The sequence below is a fragment of the Cygnus olor genome, chromosome 1 (assembly GCF_009769625.2).
Source record: "Cygnus olor isolate bCygOlo1 chromosome 1, bCygOlo1.pri.v2, whole genome shotgun sequence".
NCBI lineage: Eukaryota > Metazoa > Chordata > Aves > Anseriformes > Anatidae > Cygnus > Cygnus olor.
The window spans coordinates 69,099,456-69,124,120 of record NC_049169.1 but is presented as its reverse complement, the minus strand read 5'-3'; the positions used below and the strand labels follow the sequence as shown (position 1 = coordinate 69,124,120).

The 24,665-nt window shown below is 35.4% G+C and overlaps 1 protein-coding gene across 19 annotated transcripts in view; it reads right to left on the bottom strand.

The window, feature by feature from the left end:
• PLEKHA5 (pleckstrin homology domain containing A5) overlaps positions 1-24,665 on the bottom strand; it is a 170,171-nt gene that overhangs the window by 5,039 nt on the left and 140,467 nt on the right. For 6 of the 19 annotated variants that reach the window (XM_040564080.1, XM_040564125.1, XM_040564102.1 and 3 more), the window contains 14 exons: positions 20,032-20,094; positions 18,811-18,891; positions 18,527-18,676; positions 16,238-16,339; positions 15,039-15,150; positions 14,737-14,783; positions 13,692-13,880; positions 13,005-13,122; positions 8,989-9,104; positions 7,506-7,715; positions 4,677-4,838; positions 3,219-3,346; positions 2,227-2,372; positions 916-1,000 (listed from right to left, as the gene is read on the bottom strand). In XM_040564080.1, the coding sequence (XP_040420014.1) occupies positions 916-1,000; positions 2,227-2,372; positions 3,219-3,346; positions 4,677-4,838; positions 7,506-7,715; positions 8,989-9,104; positions 13,005-13,122; positions 13,692-13,880; positions 14,737-14,783; positions 15,039-15,150; positions 16,238-16,339; positions 18,527-18,676; positions 18,811-18,891; positions 20,032-20,094 (1,709 nt within the window). Of the gene's footprint in view, positions 1-895; positions 1,001-2,226; positions 2,373-3,218; positions 3,347-4,676; positions 4,839-7,505; positions 7,716-8,988; positions 9,105-13,004; positions 13,123-13,691; positions 13,881-14,736; positions 14,784-15,038; positions 15,151-16,237; positions 16,340-18,526; positions 18,677-18,810; positions 18,892-20,031; positions 20,095-24,665 lie in introns of those variants that run through there. The other 13 variants (XM_040564162.1, XM_040564180.1, XM_040564208.1 and 10 more) reach the window with 5 other exon arrangements.

Genomic DNA, 24,665 nt, shown 5'->3' with positions numbered 1-24,665 from the left:
TTAAAGTTTTCTTAAGTTGCATTAGCTATGGCATTTAACGTTATCATTGAAACAAAGCTGATTCTTTTAGTAGAAAGCTTACTTAAACAGTTACTTCCTGACAACAAAAAAATGTTGATTGATTTAAATGCTGGCAAAGTGCTGAAGTGTCTACATTGGTATCATATTAGTTTGTTTACACATCCGTATAAACAAATATGCTTCCTTATATTTCCACTTCAATTTATTGAGTGGGTAACACTATAGGTAGGAACATGTAAATCTAGCCAAACTCATGCTTTGTAACTTCCTAGAAAACACCTAAGATGAAGGGCGAGAAGCTGTGTAGAGCTATCCCTGTAGAAAGAAAAAAAACCATACAGTTTTGTAATTGTTACATTTTCATCCACCCTCAATTTTTCCCCTTCCTGTTTGTTATATTTCATTCATCCATGCATTAAGCCATAAACTCATTGGACTATTAGACCACTCCCTCTTATGCATCACTAAGAGATCCAGCTCTAGTTGCCCGTTACCCAGACTGAAGCATCAAGATTCATTTGCACCTGAGCAGTGATGTTCACAGCGTAACTGAGTATCTGTTTTTTAATAGCCTAGGTCTCTCATGTAATACAAGTTCTATTATTTGCCAGTTGTGGAGAATGTGCTTGATAAGCCAGTTTGTCCTTTCTTTTTGTATTTGAATATAGTATACATTACTTGCAAGCAAGTCAGTACATTTATTTCTTTTGTTTTCTGGTAAATTTATATTCAACATTATAGACACCTTTGTGTGTCTCTTGCCAAGTATCGTCTTTATTGTCTACAGATGTTTCTCAGAAGGATAACGACAATATAAACACTCAGAAAACAAATATTAGAGAAATGGCAGGAGGGGTGGGGAAAAAAGACGTACTTCTCTGTAACTATACACACATGAAATGTGATCCTTCTGTGAGCTGTGGTTGTGTAGATGGAGCTGGTGACAATGACGATTCTGGTGAAGAAGGCAAACTTTTCACTGCGAGTCATACAGCAAGATAAATAAGAAAAGTTACAGAAGGCAAAAGCTAGCTGGCCTGAAATCATGATTTCAAGCCATAATAAATATAAGATTGAAAATCGTAATTTAAAACCATAATACATATAAACAGAACCAAATGAAAGTTACACAAGTTAAGACTTCAGATCTGATCAGCACAATGAGCACAACTTCAGGGGAGAAGACAGCTGTTCTCAACCAAGATCATTTCTTTCAAGAAAGAAAACATCTCAGGAAAGACTCAGGCCTTTACAAGTCTAAAAGAACATTGCAGGAACAAACAACAGACACATGAATGCTGATGTGTTATGTTACAAAGAGGAAAAAATATGTACAATTTAACTACTCGGGACACTTCCAGACCCACTTTTATATCCCAGCACAGATTAACTAAGCATTTGTTATTCTGCCTGGCACTATACAGTGCATTGTTAAATGGTTCTGGTTTTGATTATCAAGTCACAGAAAGGATTGCTGGCTGCACTGCAAAGGTCCAGGTCACCTTTTATACCCATATATTGAACCATTTGCTTTACTTAACCATTCCCATCACCAAATATCTTAATAATGTTTTTAATTCTATCATCTTCCTCCTCTCCTACCTGCTCCCCACTCCTTTTTCTCTTTGCAAACAATTTCGCTTTACTCCAGCTTTTCATTCTAGCAAAATACACCACCAAGTGTTTTACCAGTCAGATAGTATCTCCTGTTTCTTCATCTGTTCTTTCTTCTGAAAACATGACCAAACCATCTTTTACTTGCTAATTGAAAATCTAGAGAGTATATTGGAAACTTTCAAAGATTCCTCAATCTGTGCAAACCTGAGGCCACCCCTGGCTAGGATGTAAAGGTAAATAGTCTACACATATCCAAGATTGAGGTGGTGTTCTACAAGGTGAACAGGGAGGGATTTGCTCCAACCAAATCCAATAATAATATTACTCAATTTCTGGCAATAGTCACTTAATTCCCTGAATTAAATGCAACTACAAAATCTACATTAAAACCTCAGAAAAATGGAATTTCTGTAGTTATCTAGTGGGAATCTACTTTTCCCTGTGTTATAAAAACATATGCACGGCACCTAGACTAGCTCAGAACTTTTCAATTCACAAGGGTTTCAGAGCATCAAAAGACATGTAAAACTTGATTTCATTGTGATATGTACTATGTAAGTTGTGCTTTAGCCAAACTCTTTTCCATACCTGCTGTTGCCTGATTTCCTTTTGAAGACTGCGCTGCTAATTCAAATGGAGAAATAATCCCTCCTTTCTCTTGAACACTAACTACTTCACTTTCTTCTGAACTGGTTTTGGGTTTGTGGTTTGTAACTGTGGTTACGCTCTGCAAGCTGATTGAAAAAAAGCACAGCATTTAGAACTCACTTGAACTTAATTTTAGGTGTTAACCACTGATGAGTTAAAATTTAATTTTCTTCTGTTAACAGAAAAAAGTTGCAGTAGGCAAGTTTGTGTAATATGAATTAATTATGTATTTTCAAACACGTCTACCTTATAAAGTTAGACTTAAAAAAAACACACCAGAAACTGAATTCCCTTCTTTTACATAGCCATACTGTTTCCCACTGCGTGATACCTATTTTGATGAAGCATGCTATGAGATAGTTATGATCTAACGTAAGAACCCACTTAGGGTCTGCAGTGTAACTGTAGAATCTGTACGACTTAAAATAATGTTATGAATCATTAAAGAGTAATATTCAAAACTCAATATTTGTCTAGTTTTGCAATATTGCTAAACCGTGATGTAAAGGTTAAAGCAGGAGGTATAAACTAAAATGTTTAACTTGTTCATAAATATGATGTTTTCCTAAATGTCAGTAGTAAAAAGCTTATTACAGAAGCCCTGGCTGAAGCTTTCATAATAAACTGATAAAGCTTGAACTGATGTTACTGAACACATTTTGTAAGGTAAAGCAAGATTATGAACGTATTCTATAACTGGGACAATACCTGAAAATAAGCATCTCCCCTCCCACCAACTCATCACCTCTTACTGAATCTTGGCAGGGAGTTAGGTTTCTCACCAGGTTTCTCTATAGGTAAACCACTCAAAAACACATAAACATACCTTATAAGTATTTATGACAGTATTTCATTAGTTGCTTGGTATGTTCAACTAATAAATACAGTATCTAAGTTTAAAATAGCCCCTGAACATCTTGTTTTGTTTTTACCTTATATCACCATCTTGTGTTTTATCCAATTTATTATTCTTTTCCTTTTCTGCTTTCTCTTCATCATTCATGTCTTTTGAGTCAGATACAACATGTGTATCTGATAAAATATCACCAGTTTTTGTCAGCTATAAAAAAATTGAAATCATGAAACAAAAAGCTGTAACACACAGTCGTAGACAAGAAATACAGTATCAGGAAACAGTTTTATTAACAGACAAATTTTGCCATCATGTATACTTAGTAACTCAGAATTACATACCTTAAGATTTTTTTTTTTTTTTATCAATACCATTCAGGTTAATAGAGTTATCCTGAAACTTATACCAGAGCCAACAGGCAGGGCTTGCCTTAATAACTTTCAGAACTTATCTTAACTCTTCAGATTGCAGCCTGCCTAGATTTTGTATGCTATCCCTCTCTTCAGAATGCCAGAGGATTCCAGCAACTGGAGTACATTGCAGATGAGCTTCAATTAGATACCTGAGGTCTGATTAGATATAACCTGTATAAGTGTATTACATAATACTCCTTTAAGGGATTTGTGTACTTAACATGGAACAATAGACTCTCAAAAGAAAGTGTTCTTAAAGAACAGCAACGAATACTACGTATTTGATTTTTATCTGTCAGAAATGTTTAAAAATAGCTAAATATAAAATCGGAAAGCAAAAGGAAAAATAAGGGAAGATAAATACAGATTGAAAAAGAAAAAATTATACACAAGGAGATTAAAAAAACATGACACTGCAAGGAGGACATAACTATGTGGAAATACTTCCTGTGATCTGTTCTTCACAGTCAGTTTGCTTTTGCTGAGTGTTCAGGGCACTTCACTACCAGAAACACCAAGGTAATTCACTGCCAATTGAATCTGAGACTATTTCAAGACAGAAATCAATCTGATGACCAAACAGCATGAACTACAGTTACTGCCTAGTTCCATGTATAAATTGCTGTGTCAGCTTTATTCTTCTTCCTATAAAGTATTTGGTGCACTAAAGCCAAGCAAACAAAAAAGTCAGATGTATTAAATGATCATCAAAAAATACACACACAATGATTATTAAAGATGTATCAGTAGTGGGTTTGTTTCCAAAGATGTAAAGACCATAATTTTGTCATTTTCCAGTCAATCAAGATAGTAACAGATAAAGTTAATTTGAAATTAAATAAAGTTAATTTAAAATTCAATAAAATTAATTTGAAATTAAAGTTAATTTGAAGTTAAGATGAAATTTAGGAAGACTATATACAAAATAATTAAATTTCTAGGCTACAGACAGACCTGAAACAGTTTTGCACTACTCTATAGAACATTTGTTTATACAAAAGATAACTTAATCTTCCAAGCAAAGGAATTTTCTTTGATTTCCCACACTCTGAGGTCTGTGGTTAAAAATATTTTTCTACTGAAAGACAGGCTGATGAACAGTTCAATTAAGGACAGTTTAGTACCTCTTTAGTAAAACCTGAATTATGTTCTTGTTCTCCATCATGCTTTAGTTGTGCTGTTTCTTCTCCACGACTTCCATTATTCTGTTTCAAATTATCATCTTTACTGGTGTTCTCCAGTTCCTTTAGTATGTTACTAGATACAGTATCATCCTTCTTCTGATTCTGTGGAACAAAATTGATATATAAATGTGTATTCTTAAAAAGTTATTACCATTTCAGTTCTGAGTCCTGTGCTGTGCTAAAAAAAAACTACTTAAACATCTGATCGCAAAACAGTCTTTTACATAACATTCCACTGCAAAAGACACCACAATGCAATAAGGACTTTTTTTTTTAACTTAGAATTTTCTAATTTTTATACTTCTTAAAGCTATCAACCTAACCATTTTTTCTCTTCAATACTATTTCACTTTTTTCCCACTCATAAAAATCTCCAGCATTTCTATCTTCTGAAACTCCATTCATATTCATATTTAGCTTAGTCACACACAGGTTTAGCTGTATTCTTATTTGCATTCATAGGCATTGATATTTTTAAAAAATACTTTTTCCTGGTTGAAAAAAAAAGATGGATAAAAATATGCTCCTGGTGCAAAATTCACAGTGCGCTCGTATGCTCTTTCACCAACTGTCTTGGGTATCTTCCAAGCCTATGCTGTTAACTGATTTAACAGAGGACAATATAACATCTGATAATGGCAGGGTATGATCAAAAAAACATTCCAACCAGGATATTATTCCTAAAAAACAAAACAACACACCAACAGAAAAAACCACCAACAAACACGCGCAAACATTGCACATAGAATACAGCATACATGTGAACATTATGTTGTCAGAATAGCATACCCAACATAACTGAAGTTCATACAAGTCAAATCAAACTAAGCACTAGGATGGAGAAAAAGAGGAGCCAGGAAAGTAGTAAATCTTGTGGCTGAATTCCTGTCTGATTTAGCACATGCATGCTGTTAAGAGGAAATTCTATTTAAGTCAGCCCACAAATCAAGCTACGATTTCCTAAACAAAGTATGCACCCATATCATACACTTGCCCCAAACAATAACAATTTCTTAGCAACTTGCTTTAGTATTTTGGTAATGATTTAAAAATTACATAATAGACTGTTTATAAGATATGTTTTTCCTTTTATTCTTCAAAAAAATCCAGCTGAAAAAACTTCCAGCAGTTAAATGCCACTGTATCATTTTTCTGTTTAAAAATGAACAGGCACAAAAATTATACTTTTAAAGATAAGAACTATTACTACAGCATAATACCTCCTTTTGGGGCCTTCTGACAAATTCCCTTCTGGAAGGACAGAAGTTGTCATAGGAAAATGATTTTGTATCATGGACAAATAACCAAATACTCAATTCAGACATGCTCTCACTTATTGTCTAAATTTCTCTTCTCAGCTCATCCACACAGCACTGATTTTGCACAGAAGACTGAAGAACATGCTGAGATGAATAACATCCTTTTGAATTCTGCATAGCAGGTAGTGCTGCCACTGAGGATTTGACCACTTTCTCACTGTGCTTCCAGTGTGCTGGCAAACTGGGTATGACACATACGACTACAGTTTGCTGGAGGTATGGAGGTATGAAATGATAACTGAGGAAGGTGTTAAGGCTCAAACACATGTGAAAACTACTAAAAGAAACATCTGCAAAGCTTTGTTTTGAACTTCCTCTTCTTGAGAAAGGCAATGTTAATCATAAAAAAATTTGGAGGAGCCACCTCCTTCCTATATGGCATTCCTGATGTCATCCCAAATACAGATGTTCTAATGTAAAGGGAAAACTTAAATTTTCAGTGTCTTCTGGGCATCCAGTATTATTGAATGAATTTTTGTATAGCTCTAATAACAATTTAGCATGCTCAGAGGAAAAAAAATGCTAAAACTTATTGTGACCTCTAAATGGTGCAATGCATTTAATGTCTAGGTGAGGCAGATGTTAAAATATGTACAAAACATAAAAGATGGTATTCACATGTAACTGTTAAAAAAAGACAGGGTACTCTGAAGAAAAAAGTATACCAGAGGATGAAAGAGGTAACTCCTTGAAGCTACTGAAAATGAGAACTAACTTCCTAACTCTACAGTTAAAAAGTAGTAGTAAAACCTACTACGCTGTATCTATTTTATTTTTGTTTTTGTCATGAGGTTTGTTGTTTTTTTTTGGTAACATCTCCCTCTCTCCCCACCCTTACGCATTTAATAAACTCAATGCTTTGCCTTAAATGTTTAAGAATGAGTGAAAAACAAAAGTGAGTTTTATTTTTATGTATTTAAGGGTTCAAAAACCACAGCTAGAGTGCACCATTATAAATATGGTAATGCGTAATAGCACAGTAGAGAGCTACCATTATAAATAAACATGCCTATCTAGAAATGTTTTATAAATCGTTTTACTGATGTTTGAATATATTACATGACAGAGAATCTTCATAATTTACACATCAAATGAATCACAATCCCCCCGATATTGCTTTTAGTCACAGAGATTGCAATTTGATGTTGTTTGCAAAATTTGACAACAAACATAACTGTTAACAAACATAGCAATGCGCAATCAAACGTGTAGATTTGAACTACTTATTTTCCAAAAAGAAAGGTGACTTCTATTATCATTAGGTATTAACATGAAGATTGTCATCTCTCTCTCATGTCTGACAGAGAATTGTGACTGTCATTTTGTATGAACAATCTCAAATAGACAGGTACCTATAGTATCACGTGACTTTGGAACCAGAATTACTCCTTTTTTTTATTTATTTATTATTATTGAGCCCATTAAATGTTTTGAAGAACTTGGGACCAACCTGTGCTGATTTGAATGGATTATCTCTTACAAAAGACAGACTCTGTGAAGGCGACTGGTCTGAAACACCAATAATATTTAGTCCTTTTCTCTTTTCTCTCAGGCAAGCTTGTTGGTGTCTTTTTATTCTTTCCATCTGTTCCTCCACAGTCATTCGAGGACGCGTGCTTTCTGCAAGACACAACTGCTCCACTGCACTTCTTGGTCTTTCCTTAAATGGAAGAATATATACATTTATTTTTTTTTGAAGAGCAAGCTTCTAAACTGTTTAGCGTATCAGAAAAGGTCACCTAATAATAATTAAAAAGCAGAAGAATAGGGGGCAAGTAAAGACTTCCTATGTATGCAAAGAAAGCACAAGAATCAATGATTAATAAACACCAACATTCCTATGTATGCAAAGAAAGCACAAGAATCAATGATTAATAAACACCAACATTCGAATGCACTTTTTTGAACAGTGACATTGTTACTGATGATAAACATCAAGAGAATGGGCAAATGCATTCTCCAAGTCTTCCTCTGAAGCTGAAATAACTTACCAGACATTACACACCAAAGCAACGCAGGTTACTCGATTGAGGCAGAAACGTAGTTGAAATTTAATGATCAAGGACATTTATCCCAGTTGATCTAATATTCACTTCTACCTTTTCATTCCAAAAAAAAGTACAGCTAGACAATATTTAATGGTGAGTGCAGGCTGAAACAAACTAAATTTAGCACCACTTAAAATATATAGTTCTAAGCACTGCATTACTCTTGAAATAACGATAATTTTACTTGTATTCCTGAAATTCACTGTTTTTCAAATGGCTGCATTCAGTACATTCATAATAACTGATTTCACTTCTGAAAAGTGAATTCTTTCTCCAGTTGACACCTTCTCTCCTCCACCATTCTTCCTACTTCTCCTCTTCTGTTCATGCTACAAAAGTTTTCCCCCCTTTTGCCTGAACTACGTGCAAATGTCTGTCTTCAGCCCAGCGACTACAGAACTCTCTAACCTGAAATTCCATGCTTATTACTCACTTACCGCTTCATTTTCTGTCTGCTTTAGTTTTATCCCAGATCATTCTAGTAATAACAAACAAAACGTGGCATTTATTATACAGAGGCTGCTAAGTTTCTCCAGAACCCAAATTTGTCCTTCAAAAGTTTTAGTCTGATACTTCTTGTCCTTTCAGCTCAAGCCTGAATTTCAGTTTTCAGTTGCTTAGTAGATTTATCACTACCATTTAGTTCTTTGCCAGCTTCAGTGTAATGAAATCTCTGTGCAGTTTAACATACATGACCTTTACAGTTTTGTCATTCTTTCTACAGCTGTCTCCATTAACCTAGTATATTATATCCTACTTTACAACGCAGTGATTTTTATCTAAAGGAAATTAAAAAGGTAACTACAACTTTTAAAGTAACTATAGAAATTAAACTTAGAAATTAGCACATCACTATCCATCAACACTTAATTTATTTTAAAGTACCGTTCTTAGATCTATCTTCTTATTCTTCCTTAAAGTGACATAGGATGCTATTGTTGAAGACTCTGGAGTTGGTGATTTGGTTCTGGGTGGTACAACTCCCACAGGAAAATGTGAGCCTGTGAAATAGTAAAGCAATATGCTAAGCACTACACAAAACATCACCAAAATAGAACACTTTTCTAGAACACTGTTTGTCAGCCTTGGAAACTAAAACTTATGCCGAACTCTGATGCCAGTTGAGGTACACAGGCAGATGACTAGCTCCAGGCATGAGGTTAGGCTGAGAAGTCCATAGTAAACTACTGTGCATGGCATGAGAAATTGCTGGACACGAAAACATCAGTGAAAAACTGACAAAAGTTGGACAGCACTGTGTGTAGTGGCTGGATTTCACAGATGGTTAAGGGGGAATTGCATGAAAGATGGCCAGACTTCAGAGATAACTGGAAGGCAGTATTTGGGACTGTATGTGCAATACAGTTTGCAAGGCCAGCAGTGTCTAGGTAACCATATCAGTACAACCATTTAAGGCAAAGCTTACCTATGAAATAGCATTGAAATTTTTAAAAGTAGCAAAGTGGGACTAATGAAAAACAACCCACCCATAATAACTTTTTCACGTGGGAAGAAACTAATTCTGAGAAAAGGAGAGAGCAAGGTAGACGGGAAAGAATAGGCACAGAATAATATAGAGGAGGGGGATATAGGAACGGTTAGCATTGCACAAGCAAGCTGTTTGTCAGTATGCTTGTTTGACCAAGCCCTGTGCCTGATTATTACATCTGTCCTATCTCGTATTAAACTTTATTCCTAAGTATTTTCCACGTGAGTAGGCTTTCCCTTCTGTGTATGAGTGCGCGAGAGATGCTAGTCACCTTCAAGCCAGGCTAGCTTGCCAGTAGAGTAAGAGGAGTGGGAGACAGCTATAGAGAGATCACAGGTCTGGGGCCAGAGATGGCAAAGGCTGAAGGTCTGCAGGCTGGCTTCCAGAGAGGCCGTAGGTCTGGACCTGCTATCCAGGAGGACTCTGTTGTCTATGTGAGATCCTGACAAACTTAAGGCAGTAAGCAGGATACAAGATGTGGGAGCCAGGTGTCAAGAGATTTTAGGTCTGAGACGTGGATACTGGAGAAACTCAGAGTTGACTGCTGGAGGTACCACAGGTCTAGCCACCTCCTGGAGAGGGACCCACTGGTGTGTGCACATGTGCTTATGTCTATATGGGTATAAGGTCAGCTAACAAGCTTCGAGTCTCATCAGCTGGCAAGTGAGAACAGGGTCATGCTATCTGCATTGCTCCACTTTTTTTGAGTGATGTTTTTGTTTATGCAGTACCTGCAATGGTACTGATCTCAAATCTGTTGTTCAGTTGTGGTTAGCCATGTCTGTTCAGTTTATGTTTGCTTTTGCATGGAGGGAGCATGTGCTCAGCCTTGCAGCTCATTGTACTTAGGGACAGGGAACTGCAGCAGCCAGGCTGTGTCTGGCTGGGAGCTGAGGATATTTTGTGTCCTGATGTCCACCACACATTCAGCCTCTCCTAAAAATAACCCACCACTGGAGTTTTTCTACTTAGAGAACACTTGCCAAAATGTAATTAAGCTAGTAGAAAACTGAAGTTAAGACCTACCAAAATATATACATATAGTTAGATAACACATGCTTCATTTTTTCTGCTTGATACACGCAGGAAATCAAATATTAAAAAAAATGCTTTCTTGCTGTTTTTGCCTAAAATAATAGATGTGTCTTCTCTGATAGCCAAATTATTTCTCCTAATTTTTCCTGAAGTCACAGAGATTTCAGGGGATATATTGACTGAGTGAAGGCTCAACTGTGTTTCCAAATTGTTCAATAGGCTGACAAAGTAGTCTGCAGTTGTTTGAATGCCAAACACATTATTCAAAACACAAACTATAAAACAACAGTTTGGGTCTCCTTTACACATGAAAAGGATAAAACACAGCTTAAGTCCATTTTCCTTTTGTGTCACCTTTATGTGCCACTCAGGTCATAAATATTCCTTTGCTTGCAGAGAGCTGCAAGGGTTACTTTACATAGCCCCATTAAAACTTTAGATTTAGAAAAAAATTTAGATTTAGAAAAACTCTTAGATTATTGACACTTGAAAAGAGAGGGAAATGGCTGGCAGAAGAAACATGAGGAGTGTCTAGTACAGTAACAAGCACAACAAACTAGAAAAACATTTTAAAAGTTTCCTCTGAAATTTACTTAGTTTCCTATTTTGGATGCTTAGTTTCCTACTTTGAATGCATCATTTAAGCATGACTTCTTAACACAACAAGAACAGAAAACTTCAGGTATGAACTGTCTTTGAATTTGCTTCCTTTTCAGCTTACAAACTGTTAAAATAGAATGGCATAAAAATGTTTGTTGAAACAGCACATGGTTATAATGGCGTATGCACTACAAAACAACACCACCACAGGAATGGTTTAATTTTTTCTACTGCATCATGTTACTATAAGTGAATAAACAGAACATGAAAATATCCTTCAGAAAATTCACATGTTCGGAAGTGTGAATCAGATGATAAAACACTGCTATGATAAACCCACTTCACTCTGTTTTTTACGAAGATAAATAGCCTCCATCTACTTGCTACCAACTGCAGCTATTCTCTCCCCCAACCCCAAATATTATTTATATTAGAAGAATTTCTATTATTGGTTCCCCTTACTGATGGCTGTTCTACTGAAAAATAGACAGCAGACGACTAGGGTGCTCAAGAATTGCCAGTTAGCTTTATACAGTCACTGTAGGTTTTCTTGCAGTGTCTTTAAAATTAACTTCCCTTTTCTTGTAAATATCTATAAATAGTCTGGTACACTATAGGTCAATAAAACCTACATACGTTGTCAGAAAGGCAACTACTTCAATTTAGGTGGCTGATGATTAGTAAATCTCACACTAAATCTTGCATTTTTCACTACCAAGTTAAAAGAGATTTAATAACTACTCTAAGTGAACATTATACCTCAGCAAATACCATACTCAAACTAAATTGAGTAAGAGTCTGGTAAACAGAAGCTTAATTGTACCATCTGTCATAGGGTCATTCACATTGCTTTGCACCCAAAATGTACACTACCTTTAGTTTTAAAAGCCTGTGTAACTGATCTGATGAAAGTAATATCCTTAAATGATCATTGTTCTTGGGTTAAATTCTCATACTGTTACACCAACCTGCTACGGATGCGCTTAGCTGAACTAACCAAAGCCATTGATCTTGCTGGCACTGGAAACTTTGATCATTATGGAAAAAAAGGAGCAAGCTTAGGTATTCTGAAAGCTCTTAATATGGTTTTTGGGTAGTGCTCAAACTGCTTTTCCTGGAGTCACCTTTAACAAACTATTCTGTGTGTTTTAACAAACAGAATTGAGGAGCACTTCCTGGTAAAAGACTCTACCAAGCAATTAGTAGCTTTTATGGAAGCTAGATGAAGAGAAGAATCTAAAGTATTTAGCAACTGCAAAGACCTTTATTGCCTGTACATTCCAAGGTCATGATCATTATTCCTATTATATCAGAGGACAGAAGGCAATTCAACAATTACAAGACTAAAAAAAGAAAAAGACATTGTTTCCCTGCCTTATGAGAGTCTGAAAATTCTCTGGTGCTGCCTTTTTGGACGTTCCAGTGACATAACATTGGGAGCTTGATTCAGAAACTGAATAATTGTTCAAGGGCATGAACATAAAATGGGTAATTGTTCAGGGGAATGGTGTGTGGGGAATGTGAGTGATGTGATTAGACATGGTGTCAATAAGGATTTCAGGGTTGTTGGTGAGTATAATGTTTGATTTTTCTGTGGTGTAATTGACTGAAATCTTTCTCGTCATATAATTATTTTATTGTGGAAGTTGTTTCATCATATTAAGAAATGGACAGGCTACAAAAATAGAAAGGATGAAATAGCTTCTGTAGCAGTTAAAGCTTTGTATTCCTTGTGAAAAAGGCAGAAAGGTCACAAACAACACTCCTGGGGACAAACCTTTAGCTGTAGATTCTGATTCTGACATTTGTTCTATTTTTTCTTCACCATTAGATTCATCCACTTCAGCTACAGTAGTTAACTCTGGTTCGCTCTTATAAAGCCTATAATCAGGACCCTGAAGAATGACAAGTTATGAGATAAATAAACTGGTATTTTTGTACAAGCATTTATGTCTTAAGACTCAAAACAGTTATTTTGCGATGAGACTGCTCACTTCAGGACAATAGTTCATTGTTCAACTGCTATTGCAGCAGTATTCCTTTGTAATTAATTTGAGTAACATTTACAGACTTTCAGAAATCACAGAAAAACTGCCATAAAAATATGAAGGGCCTTTTTTTTTTATTGAAATGATCTGGAAAAAAACTGTACAAGGCTTCAGCAAAACCTGATTCTGAGGCTAGAGTTTTCATAAAAACTCATGAGTAGAAAAATGTGATTTTCTGAAATTTACTCAGATACGAAATGCACATATTTAAGTCTTAAGACTTTTTTTTTTTTTTTTTAATATACACAGAATATATGACAGGAAAATATGAAAAGTAAATGATGGAGCTATAAGTAAAACCAAGTAGCAAAAAGTAAAAACAAATGCAAAAGTAGCCAGATGGCAAAATGAAATTTGTGGCTGTGCAAAGGAAGGGGAAATACTTCAAGAACAACGTGGCAGTTTAAGCCACTTACACAGTGAGATCCATTTCTCTGATATCCTTGAACTTGATGAATCTTCTTTTCTTCTGGCAGATGTACTGGGCCCCTGCTATAACAGAGCAAGGAGCTGCTATCACTGGGCAGAGGGGGGATTATGGGAGGATGCTCTGTAAAGTCATAGGACCGAGGGAGTGGAGGACGAGGTGGGACTACTTCCTCTTCCTAAAGATTGTAGAATAGTCACCTTATTTAGATGTGCACACCTGTTACAATTATTTATAACTTAAAAATAAAAAAAATATATTACCATAGCTACACCAGCTATAGATTTTGGAATTAAAGGGACAATGTCACACTAAAAGAAAAGCCAAGACAGAATTTTTTATTTATTAATTACTACCATGTACATTGAAATACATCAACAGCTTCAGTATTCAGCTTATGAAGGTATTCAATTCTGTTACCTACACTTTCTGTTGGACATGTATGAATGCTGAATCATCATTTGAAAAATTAAATTCTGCATCTTTTTAAGGATTTGTATATACACGAGTCTTTCAAAAAGTTCTAAAAGCCGGATATATATTTTCACATACTTTTGACAACCATGACAATGTCCCTTTAAAACTGTTACTTCTAGCCAGACTTTCAGAGGAATTAAACATTTGGGAGCTTCCACAATTTCAGCTGCTCTTGTGGGTGCTCTGGCCATCTGAAAACCAGGCTCAATAGGTGAATGGACATATAAAGCAACGTATTTATTCCCATGAAAAGTGTGGTGGGGACAAAAAGCAAATCCAAAAATCAGGGTTTATATTTCTAGGATAAGAGCCTAGGGAGAGGAAAAGGTGAAAAATGGAAAAGAGAAATACTGGCGAGAATATAAAGACAAATAACAAATGAAAGTGTCAGAATTACTAGCTATCAGTCTTTAAACTAATTCAAATTGCAATATTTTCAAAGAAACATACTGAATACATACTTCATACCTTAAAAACAGTTCAAATGATGTTCATTTTTATCATATGTATATTAGAAATACAGTGATGCTGAAATTGTAAATATGATAAAACCATACCTCATTTTTATATTTAATAGCTGAAAATGTCCTTGATCCCATGATGCCTGTTTGGGGGGCAGAGAGTAGGAGGAAAGAGAAAAATTTTTTCAATAAATAGCTTATAAAACAGTATAAAAAAGTATAATCTGTTGCTATCAAACAAATACACAAATCATCAACTTAAAACATCTGATTACTTCATCATCCTCAGCAATTGTGCCATTATTCAAACATACAAAAACAAATATGTTTATCTTACAAAAATGCATATAGAATACGATCCAATCTCACTTCCTAAGAGTTAAAAACAACCAGTTTACCTCCATCTGAAGAGCTTCTTTGCTGTTTATGTTTACTTAAACCTTCCATGACATCCTGAATTCTCCATAGCTCCTTCTGAATCTGAGCACGCTGTATCCCTGCTGACTCAGTCTGCCAGTAAAGAAAGAGCATATTTAAGTGACAAATTAGAATACACTGCAAGTGAAAAGAGGGGAAAGGAAAGCTTTTATTTCTTTTGACTATACCGCATATCCTTTCCCAATGAACAAAAATAAAATGCAATAATGACACTCTCCAATTAAAAGGTAATATTCAAATATTGTCAGAAAAAAGCTGCAAGATTAAGTCATTTATAAAACACAATGAGTCTTATTTTGATAGTAATTTGCCAGTTGAAACTCCATTTAACAGAATGGCATTTACTCTTTACAAAGAAAATCAAACCCAACTTTGCATAGGAGACCTGCACACAACAAAAGAAAAGGAATCGTCGGTTCCAATCCTGAAATAGTTGGAGATGAACATGGTGCTTGCAGGCTAGCATATAAAATGTAGGCTTATTTGCATTTGTGGTTACACATGCGTTGGGCTGCATAACCAAATTTCTCAGCTCTTTGAGTTTCCTTCTAATCTCTCTTTCATTACTGCATACAAAATCAATCCCTAGAGCAAAGAGCCTTTAATACCTCACAGCATGAACCACACCCATCCGCCTATTTCAGATACATACACACACACGTGTTTGTGTCACAGAACAATTTCCTTAGAAATTCAGAACTTATACTAATTGGCCAATCCTCCAGAGTATAGCACAAGCAACAAATAAGATGCATATGAAGAGTTCTGATATTTAACAACTGAATACCTAAAGTATTTTTTTTATTTATTTTGATAGAATGATTTAATTACGTTTTAGAATATTCACTTAAAAGAAGGAATTTGTATGAACATTTAATATGACTGTCATAGCAGTTAAGGTCTGAGAAAAATTCCCTGCTTGTGACATGAGCACTGAAACAGGAAGAGGAGACACACGGGAAAACTAACGCCATAGCTTCAAAATATAGGAAAAGCTGAAGACCCCCTCAGAACTTTTAATTTCTTTTTATACTTTGCTAATACACCACACATTCTCCTTTTTTCCCCCCCCATTTGTGCACAGTTTTTAAACAAAACCACAGAAAATGAAAATGACTTAAATGCATCTTTAAGACCTGAATTTCTTCAAATGCCACACCTGAATTTCTCCAAGACGATCAAGTTGCTCCTGCATATGGTTCCTCGTTACTGTTACATCATACTCCAGTTTATCATATTCTCTCCAAGCTCTTTCCAGTTCCTAAGTATATAAAGAAAGAAAAGAATTGAATATGCATATTCAAGTAAAAAAAAAAGACTTTTTTTTATTCATTCAATGTCATGAAACTTAAGGAATTAACTCATAGATATTGGCAATAAGCATCATGTAATTTTAGAGAATGTCGTGTTTAAACAGCTTTTGCATTTTCTGATGATACTGAACGAAATACAAACGAAATACAAACAGCATTTTGTCTATTCACAAACTAAAAAATAGGCCAGGGTGAAATCTTCAGAATATGCTGTTACAGTTAGCAGGCATGCGTGTCTTAAGTTGTCCTTCCACAAGGTCAGAAAACCCACAACAATACATGCAAATTTCTCTATTTTATCACATAGAATAATAAAAAGATAGTAGCGCAAGGCACGTGCATGTATATGCAATTTATTATGCAAGACAACTGTAAGTCATCCAACCCTGCCTGTAAGGTTGGACCCTGGCTATGGGGTCCATCGTAGGGGTTGGAGTGGCCATTGGGCCTGTCACAGGACTTGGAGTGGCCACAGGGTCTGTCACTAGGTTGATAGTAGCATCAATTGCAGCTCGATAGGCACAAGCCAGACCCCAGCACGCCACAGTGATTTGTGTCACTTTGGAACTGCCAGAGTCATGACACCCTTTTTTCAAGCATTCTACCAGTTTTTTTTTTTTAGGATTTTGCAGTTGTTCAGGGGTGAATGTCCAAAACACTGGAGGTGCCCACTGCTCTAGAAACCTGCCCATATCCTCCCACACTCCCTGCCACTTGCAACTATCCCGCCTCAAGACAGATCTCCGGATGAGATTCCTAAGTAGTTGTTTAACCTTAAACAAAACCTGAAGCGCATTCAGGAGACATAACAACAAGAACATGCTGGTCTGAGTATCCCAAGGATATTCAACATCTTGGAGAGCTACCGTAACTAGCTCGGAGGATAAGAGGGTGGTGAAGGAGAAAGGGAGAGTGAACAAGTAGGAAAAAACATCTTCCCCTGTCCCCTCCACAGATTGACTCCCTGATGAAAAAAGGTAATAGGTGTAATTGTTAATAGTTTCCAAGATATGGTTTCCGAAGTACAGAGTCGACGACAGTGCTGAGTACAAATACCAGGTTAGAGTCATGACCAGAAATCTCATTTCATAAGCCATCGTTACACCGCACAGTACCATAACAATCTTAAACCAGGGCCCGGAAAGGATAAACAGCATGACAGGGAGCTCATACAGAAAGTAACGTGATATAAAACTCAATTTGGAAAACACCAGTGAATACCCCAGGCTTGCTAATACGTCACTATTTACATCTGTGAAACTGCAACACCAGAAGGAAGAAAATGCAAAAAGAAACCTACAGGCCAGGTTTACCATCCCCCTTACTAAGCCTGGATCAAGCAATTTACTCAATTTAGCATAACTTAAAAAAGTGATGAGGGGAGTATATTTTGAATATTTCCTTTAGAAAGAAGATTTTCCCTTCTCTGCTTCCATTTCCCTCATCCAACCAATCCCTTTTACAACATAGTTCAGACAAAAAACAGTATTTCAGGGCCTACATCATATCAAGTTCACCACAACAAACCACTGTAACTTGATGCTGAAATGCTTTTTTGAATATACACAAGTAAGCAAAAATGATTCTTTGCCTTGTCTCAATGTAGAAACCATCATGAAGTGGAAAAGGACAGTAAATAGAAACTCCTTTCCTTTCTTCTAAGGTTCTCAAAAGTGCATGACTTGAATATCTTTGAAATACAATGGACCACTATAAAGAGACCACGACAGTATTATCTTTTCTTCTTTTCATTATGTAGTTATTTTTTCACTTAAAATAAATTACATATCTGATGGAATATCTGATAAAATCTATGTTTTCCATTATTTACTATCACATGAAATAGCTTATTTGCTTTATTTACTTCTTCTGTAATCAAATACACATTATAAAAATGAAAATACCGCACCAACTGGAGTCAGTATGCACTCAATTCCTGGCAAAAGCAAAATTCAAGAAAGACTACTCGGTGAATAGAGTGAAAGTTCCAGCTTTTACAAAAACACATGCAAGTAATAGACAACTGAGGTTTGTTGGAATGGAATGAAAAATAACTAGAGACAAATCAATTAAGAATACGAAGATAATTGTTTATCAGTTCATTGAGTTTTAACTGGCAAGAATGTATTACTTACTGCAGTAGCTCGCGATACTTCTCGACAAGTGCCCAGCAGTCCGTTCTGCAAGTCATCTCTCTGTAAGACTACATTTTGTATGGCTGCTGGATTATCTGCATTCATTTCTATTTCCTGACTTGCTGATAGCAAAGCTTGCTCAAGCGTGTACTATTATAATAAAAAGAATTATTTTTAATGTTCTGCATCATTTTGCTGATTTTCATTTTATTTCAGTTATCATTGTTCTGATAATAAGCATGTAAAATAACATCCACTTTAGGTAATAAATACAATTGTCCTACTTTCTCCTTGTGTAGCTGTTGAAGCTTCTCTTCCAGTGCTTGTACAACTTTATCTTGTTCACATAGACGGCTAAGTTTAGCCTAGTATATAACAGAAAATGATCACAGTTAGAATTGTTTTTAACATCTTCAGTAACCAATACATAACTTCATCAAATCATTACGAGAAGCTATTTAAAATTTTATTACCACAAAACATGAATTCTCAAGTTCTGAAGGCATCAGTGTTGCATGTTCAAATTAACTTCAAGAAACCTCCTTAAGATAGTACAAAATAAGTGATGTTGTAACTTGAAACAGCACTGCTCAAAACATAATTTATGATTCTACAACTGGACCTTTACAATATAATAATACTGTTTTAATCAACATATTCTTCATTATTATAAAGAATACTGTACACATTCTTAATCCTTCCCATGGCTTACTTCAGGTGTCAGTTTTTGATAGTTACTTACTAATACCAGACATACTCTGCTCTGTTTTGGCTCCACTCTAGGCTTAGCTATGACTAAAATTGTTCCGCTCCGGCTCCCATTTGGAGTAACTGTTCAGTGGACTCTAATCAATCTGAAACTGTTTACTTTTCTATTTGAACAAATTTTTGGTTCAGTTTGTGCTACTCTGACTTTTTAAACTGTAAGTTAACACTGAAAGCCTGCTTTCTTTTGTAGCCTTAAAATAACTTGCTTAAATGTGCTTAAATGTTTAAATCAGTAAGTCTACTCTTAGTTGCATTATGCAAATATGACTAGACATGCATATCTACGCATACACAGTATGACTACACGTGCATTTTTCACAAGCAATTTCCAAACTGACCTTAATTACCAAGCCCCTTTTCTTCAGTAACTAGCAACTCAGTACTCTGAATGGTAACTTCCCATGCCAAATTTCAGTTTTGGAGCATCAGTCATATTTCCTGAGAAATTAGTTTTCTCATGCTTATAACTGAACTACATAGTTTTTTTCTTTCTAAATAAATTCCTTTCTAGAAGCATTTCTTCTTTGAACAGATAGGATGCTTAAAGTTTCAGTCTAAATTGTAATCATTCCTGCATGTTACAAGCCTATGTCTTCTCTCAAGTTCATGGACCAATTTCTGTTGGCAGTCACCTAAATGGAGTGCATTCCAAACCCCAAAATCAAAGGAGAAATTATTATCGAAATAAAAAGGCAAATACCAACATTTCCAAGGAAGGAGAAACACAAATTACTTACATCCATATCCAGCTCTTCAGTTCTATATTTGTATAGTGTACCCCTACATTCTTCTTGAGTTAACTATAAGGAAGAATAATATTGCCATAAAACAACTTAATTTGACTATGAAAATGAAACTAACGTTCAGCTTAGATGTTTTAATACAGCAAAACAGCTTTTGCTTGAATGCCAATGTCACGTTGAACAACACATATTTAGCCAGTATATATTACTGAAGGTAACTAAACGGAATGACAAGCAGACTGTTGGTAGAAAGTTATATAAACAGAATAGGCTATGTTTCTGATGCAAACTGGATATTTAGGGAGATACAACTCAATCAAACATGGATCACGTAGAAAGAGTAAACTGCCAGAGTACACCCAAACACAGTTATACATCATAACATATGTTTCCATATCTGCATTCTAAATACAGGGACTCATTCTACCTGGAATGAATCATTCTATAGATCCATTAAGATCAAGTACATTAACAAGGAGGATATTCTGATGTGAATCTGAAATCAGAATGCTCTAAGTGTACAAAGTATCTGTAAAATATATCACATCACATAGGTACACCCAGTAAGTGTTGCCAAATACCTTTCTGCCTACTTTTTCCTATGGATCTCCCCCACAACAGAATTCATAGTATGAACACAAATGGCAGAAACAGAAATCCTCCTGTTTTTAATTTGGACCTATGCAAACTTGTCTTCTCATGCTAGTCGGCATGTAAGTTATCCTCCAACTACTTTTATACAGCCCCTCACATTAAGTTCTTACCTCTTTCGGTCTGTAAACTAACCAGTAACAAGATTTAAAAATATTCTACATGAAAAGAGGCAGCTTTCTATTTTAGATGGACTGTCATATACAGAATCTACTTACTGTTCTATATAGTAAATACTTACATAACACTATCAGCCTTCATATTCTATTTAATTAAAAACATGTGCACACAGTCTCAACATGTATGCTTTCCTTTCATGTGTATAGTATAATTAGGTCATCATGGCTTAGTAGTGCAAGAAAGACTATAAAAACACAAGTCCATGTTAAAGGACATTTACAAATAAAAGGACTAGGGAAGGGTTAATCAGACAAGCATTCCAAACATACAATAAATCTTCAACACACTTAAGTGTTTCATTTCAAGACGTTATGTCCACATACCTCATGCAAATGCACCTGGTGACAATTTAAAAGTATGTATAGTGTATTAAAACGAAAGAGTAACTTTCTTTGAAATGGACATTTTATGAAAATGAGAGTTGGAATATGAAAAAAGCCACAGCACTTTTGCGCCTCATGAACATCATAAATATTAGCATTTTAAGATATCTACTCAAGTCCATACTGTTGTAGAGTTGTGTTTAACTGTTGATTTTATCTTAATGAGAGAAAAATGAGGAATGGAAATATTAAAAAAAACTCATAAACATGGTCAATATAAATTTAAGGCCAAATGTCTTTAACTTACAGCGAAAACCTAGGTACACTTCACAACAGATTTACATTAGAAAGATAAATACATCTTTGCAAGACGCTGCTCAACATTCCATATGCCTTGCCTAGAAAAAAGTTTTTATTTTTTCAAGCCAGTATAGATATATGTGTTTCTTTTACTAAGAGTAATTTCTTTATTCAACAGTTCAACCTTAATTAGAGCAGAGTTGAAAAAAGCTTGCCGATTTAGAATCCCTGTCCCTGCCTACCTCCTAGAAGGAATATGTTTTACATATTCAGAAAGTGAAACATTTTCAAAGAATACTATGCATGTGCTAATTCCTCTTATTAAAATTCCACCACACTTTAGAAATTGCTGTCAACTTCTTGCTTTTGTCTGTATTTCTTAGTTTACCACAAGAGACACTGCTGGAGAGCTACTTCCACTTTCTACACTTCTACTGCAACATTTTACGTAGACTTAACACAAAAGACTCTGAAAATGGTATGAAACAGTTAATCCATCTCTGACAAAACCGTGGCTTCTCTTTGCGCAGCACATCTATAAATCAGCTTAAGGCAGAAAGCGTAGAATGCTATCACACTCTACTGGAATTGTAAGAGGAACTGCAGTAGACAAAATGCAATTACACATTACAAGCAAGGCTAACAACCTCATAAACCTGGAAAATGCATTATAAGAGCTCCAACGATCAAGTTATTGAAATGTATTTTATATCACGTTCAACAAAAGCCTCCTTCACCAAATCGTCCATACAAACGCTTCACCAGAACAGTAATTTCAGAGAAAGAGTGCCACCTACTGAACCACTGACACGGCTTGCAGCAAGCTTCTACAGTTTTCCTTGACAATTTCCTACTCAAATACAAAATTAAGTCCATCTCTGTTAACATGCTGAAGTACACTGTGTGTTAACGTTAAGTAGCAGCACCTTGAATTCTGAAATGCAAACTGCACAGAGTTCAGCCAAACATGTACCTTGCATGTGAAAAAGTGACCTTAATTGAATCTTCTACTCATGCTGGAAATAATTTCTGTTAATATGCCAGTCCCATTAGTTAAAATGGCCACATTCATGTTCACCTGATCTTCATCGTGAACATGCATATACAACAGAATTTAACAATTTTATATTGTTAAATTAAATTTTCTAGAGAACAAGATGTCACATCTCATGTAGTCCCACCGTTAGATACATCATCTGTGTCAAAAGCCAATACCAGATGAATCATGAAAGTGGATAAACCCACCACAATGGACACTATACAAGATGTCTTTAGTGGGAAATTTCTTCTCAAATAAATGTAGATGAGGCAAGTTTCCCTCTTGAGACATAAGCAGTTAGACCTATCTAACCTGCCAATATAAAATACATTTATCTGAAGGTATGACTTCACTATCTTATAAGCTGTTTTCAGATTCCAATAACCATTTTGTCTCAATAGCTACATGGCAGCAAGTTTCATACCCTGAGAGGACACTAAGCATCTCTGCAAAATTACGTCACTTAGGAGATTAAAACAGGATAAAACATAGGACATTTTGTGGGGAGCATGATACTGAAGTCAGCCATGATTTTTTTTTTAATTCTAATAATAATAAAAGGGGTAGCATTTTAAAGTACTGAGAACAAATATCCAAGTAAAGAAATGGATGTCATCTTGCTGAACTCAAATTTTCATTTTCCCCCATTAGTAAACACATATACACATAAAAGGAACTGAGGTTAATTCTCTCTCCCCCTTTCCCTCTCCCAGCAGATCCCACTTTAGAAAACAAGATCAACACTCCTCACCTAGCATTAGAAAGAAAAAAAAACAAAAAACAAATAAACAAAAACAAAAACAAACAAAACAAAACAAAAACAAAAAAGGTAGAAATGGGCCCAGGCTGCCAAAAGCCTGTATTTTTCTTGTCTGTACATATGGAATCAATGCCCTGGCTTACACCTGCGTACTTACAATACAGTGTGTAAAACAGACTGATGCAAGTCAAAGTGATTTAAATAATTTCAAAGTGGTGAGGATTGAACAATTAAAATAAAAACTTTTTAAATAAGACATTTGGAGTAGTATTATTTCTAACTATTTTACTAAAGAACCACTGACTGTTGCAAGCAAACAGGTCACAAGACGTTAATTTCTAATTAAATACAAGTTTTCTTGCTTTCCTTTACTTAACTCTGAATGAAGTCATAAAATTGAACTGAATAGACTTAAGCCAAGGAAGATCCTTTCTGTACCTGTAGGAATGGTTCTAGTCAGCAAAAACTAGTTCAACTTGACAAGAAAACAGATTTATATCACTTAAACAGAGGGTTCTCCCAATTGTTGATACTTCTTTTAAATTTCAATGGCAGACACAACTGGTGAAAACAATTTATGTTATTCAAATAAAAACTTATGTTACTTAATCTTTAAAATAGGCTACCAGAACTTTAAATGTGCTAACTTTGCATTACACTAATTTAGAAGACCACCTAAGCAGTAAAGTTTTATGTATACTTTAATCCTTTCCAGGAAGTCAGTTTATGCAATATTTTGTATAGGAAACTGTCTGCTTTGTCTGTAAAAGCAGAAGATCTTCCTTGGTGTTCTCCAACACATGGGTTCTTCTGCACAAGCCTGCCAACGTATCGCTAGAGCTCTTACCTGAAGAGACCACATTTCTAGTGACAAAAGGTAACTCAATCTTTGTGACCCATTAGACTCACCGTTTCTCTGACAAGAATGTCAAAAAAGGTGCTTATTCAGCATCAAATATGAAAGAGTGGCTATGTCTTCAAGGTGAAGACAGTACTTTGTGGCAATACCTTTGCAGCACAGCTTCATCAAGACAGCATTCTGAATTTTAGTGGTATTCCTAAGTCTAAGTAGCTGGGCAGACCAGACCAGGCACAGCTATACCTCCAATGCATCTTGAATAACATTTCAAGTTTTACCCTGACACATCCAAAGCACCTCAGTTCATTAGAAGTATGTTGACTTATTTCTCTGACGTACTCTAAAACAGAAACTTGATTTTCTTTTAAAAAAATGTTTACAACAGTGAGGCTTCTTTAAAAAATAACAAAACTGCCTTCATTTAGGATTTGAGGGCACCTTACTTCACCCATTCCTCTCCAAATGGTTCCTTCAGGTTCTATGTTAAAGCGCCTGTTTTGTACATGGGAGCAGGAA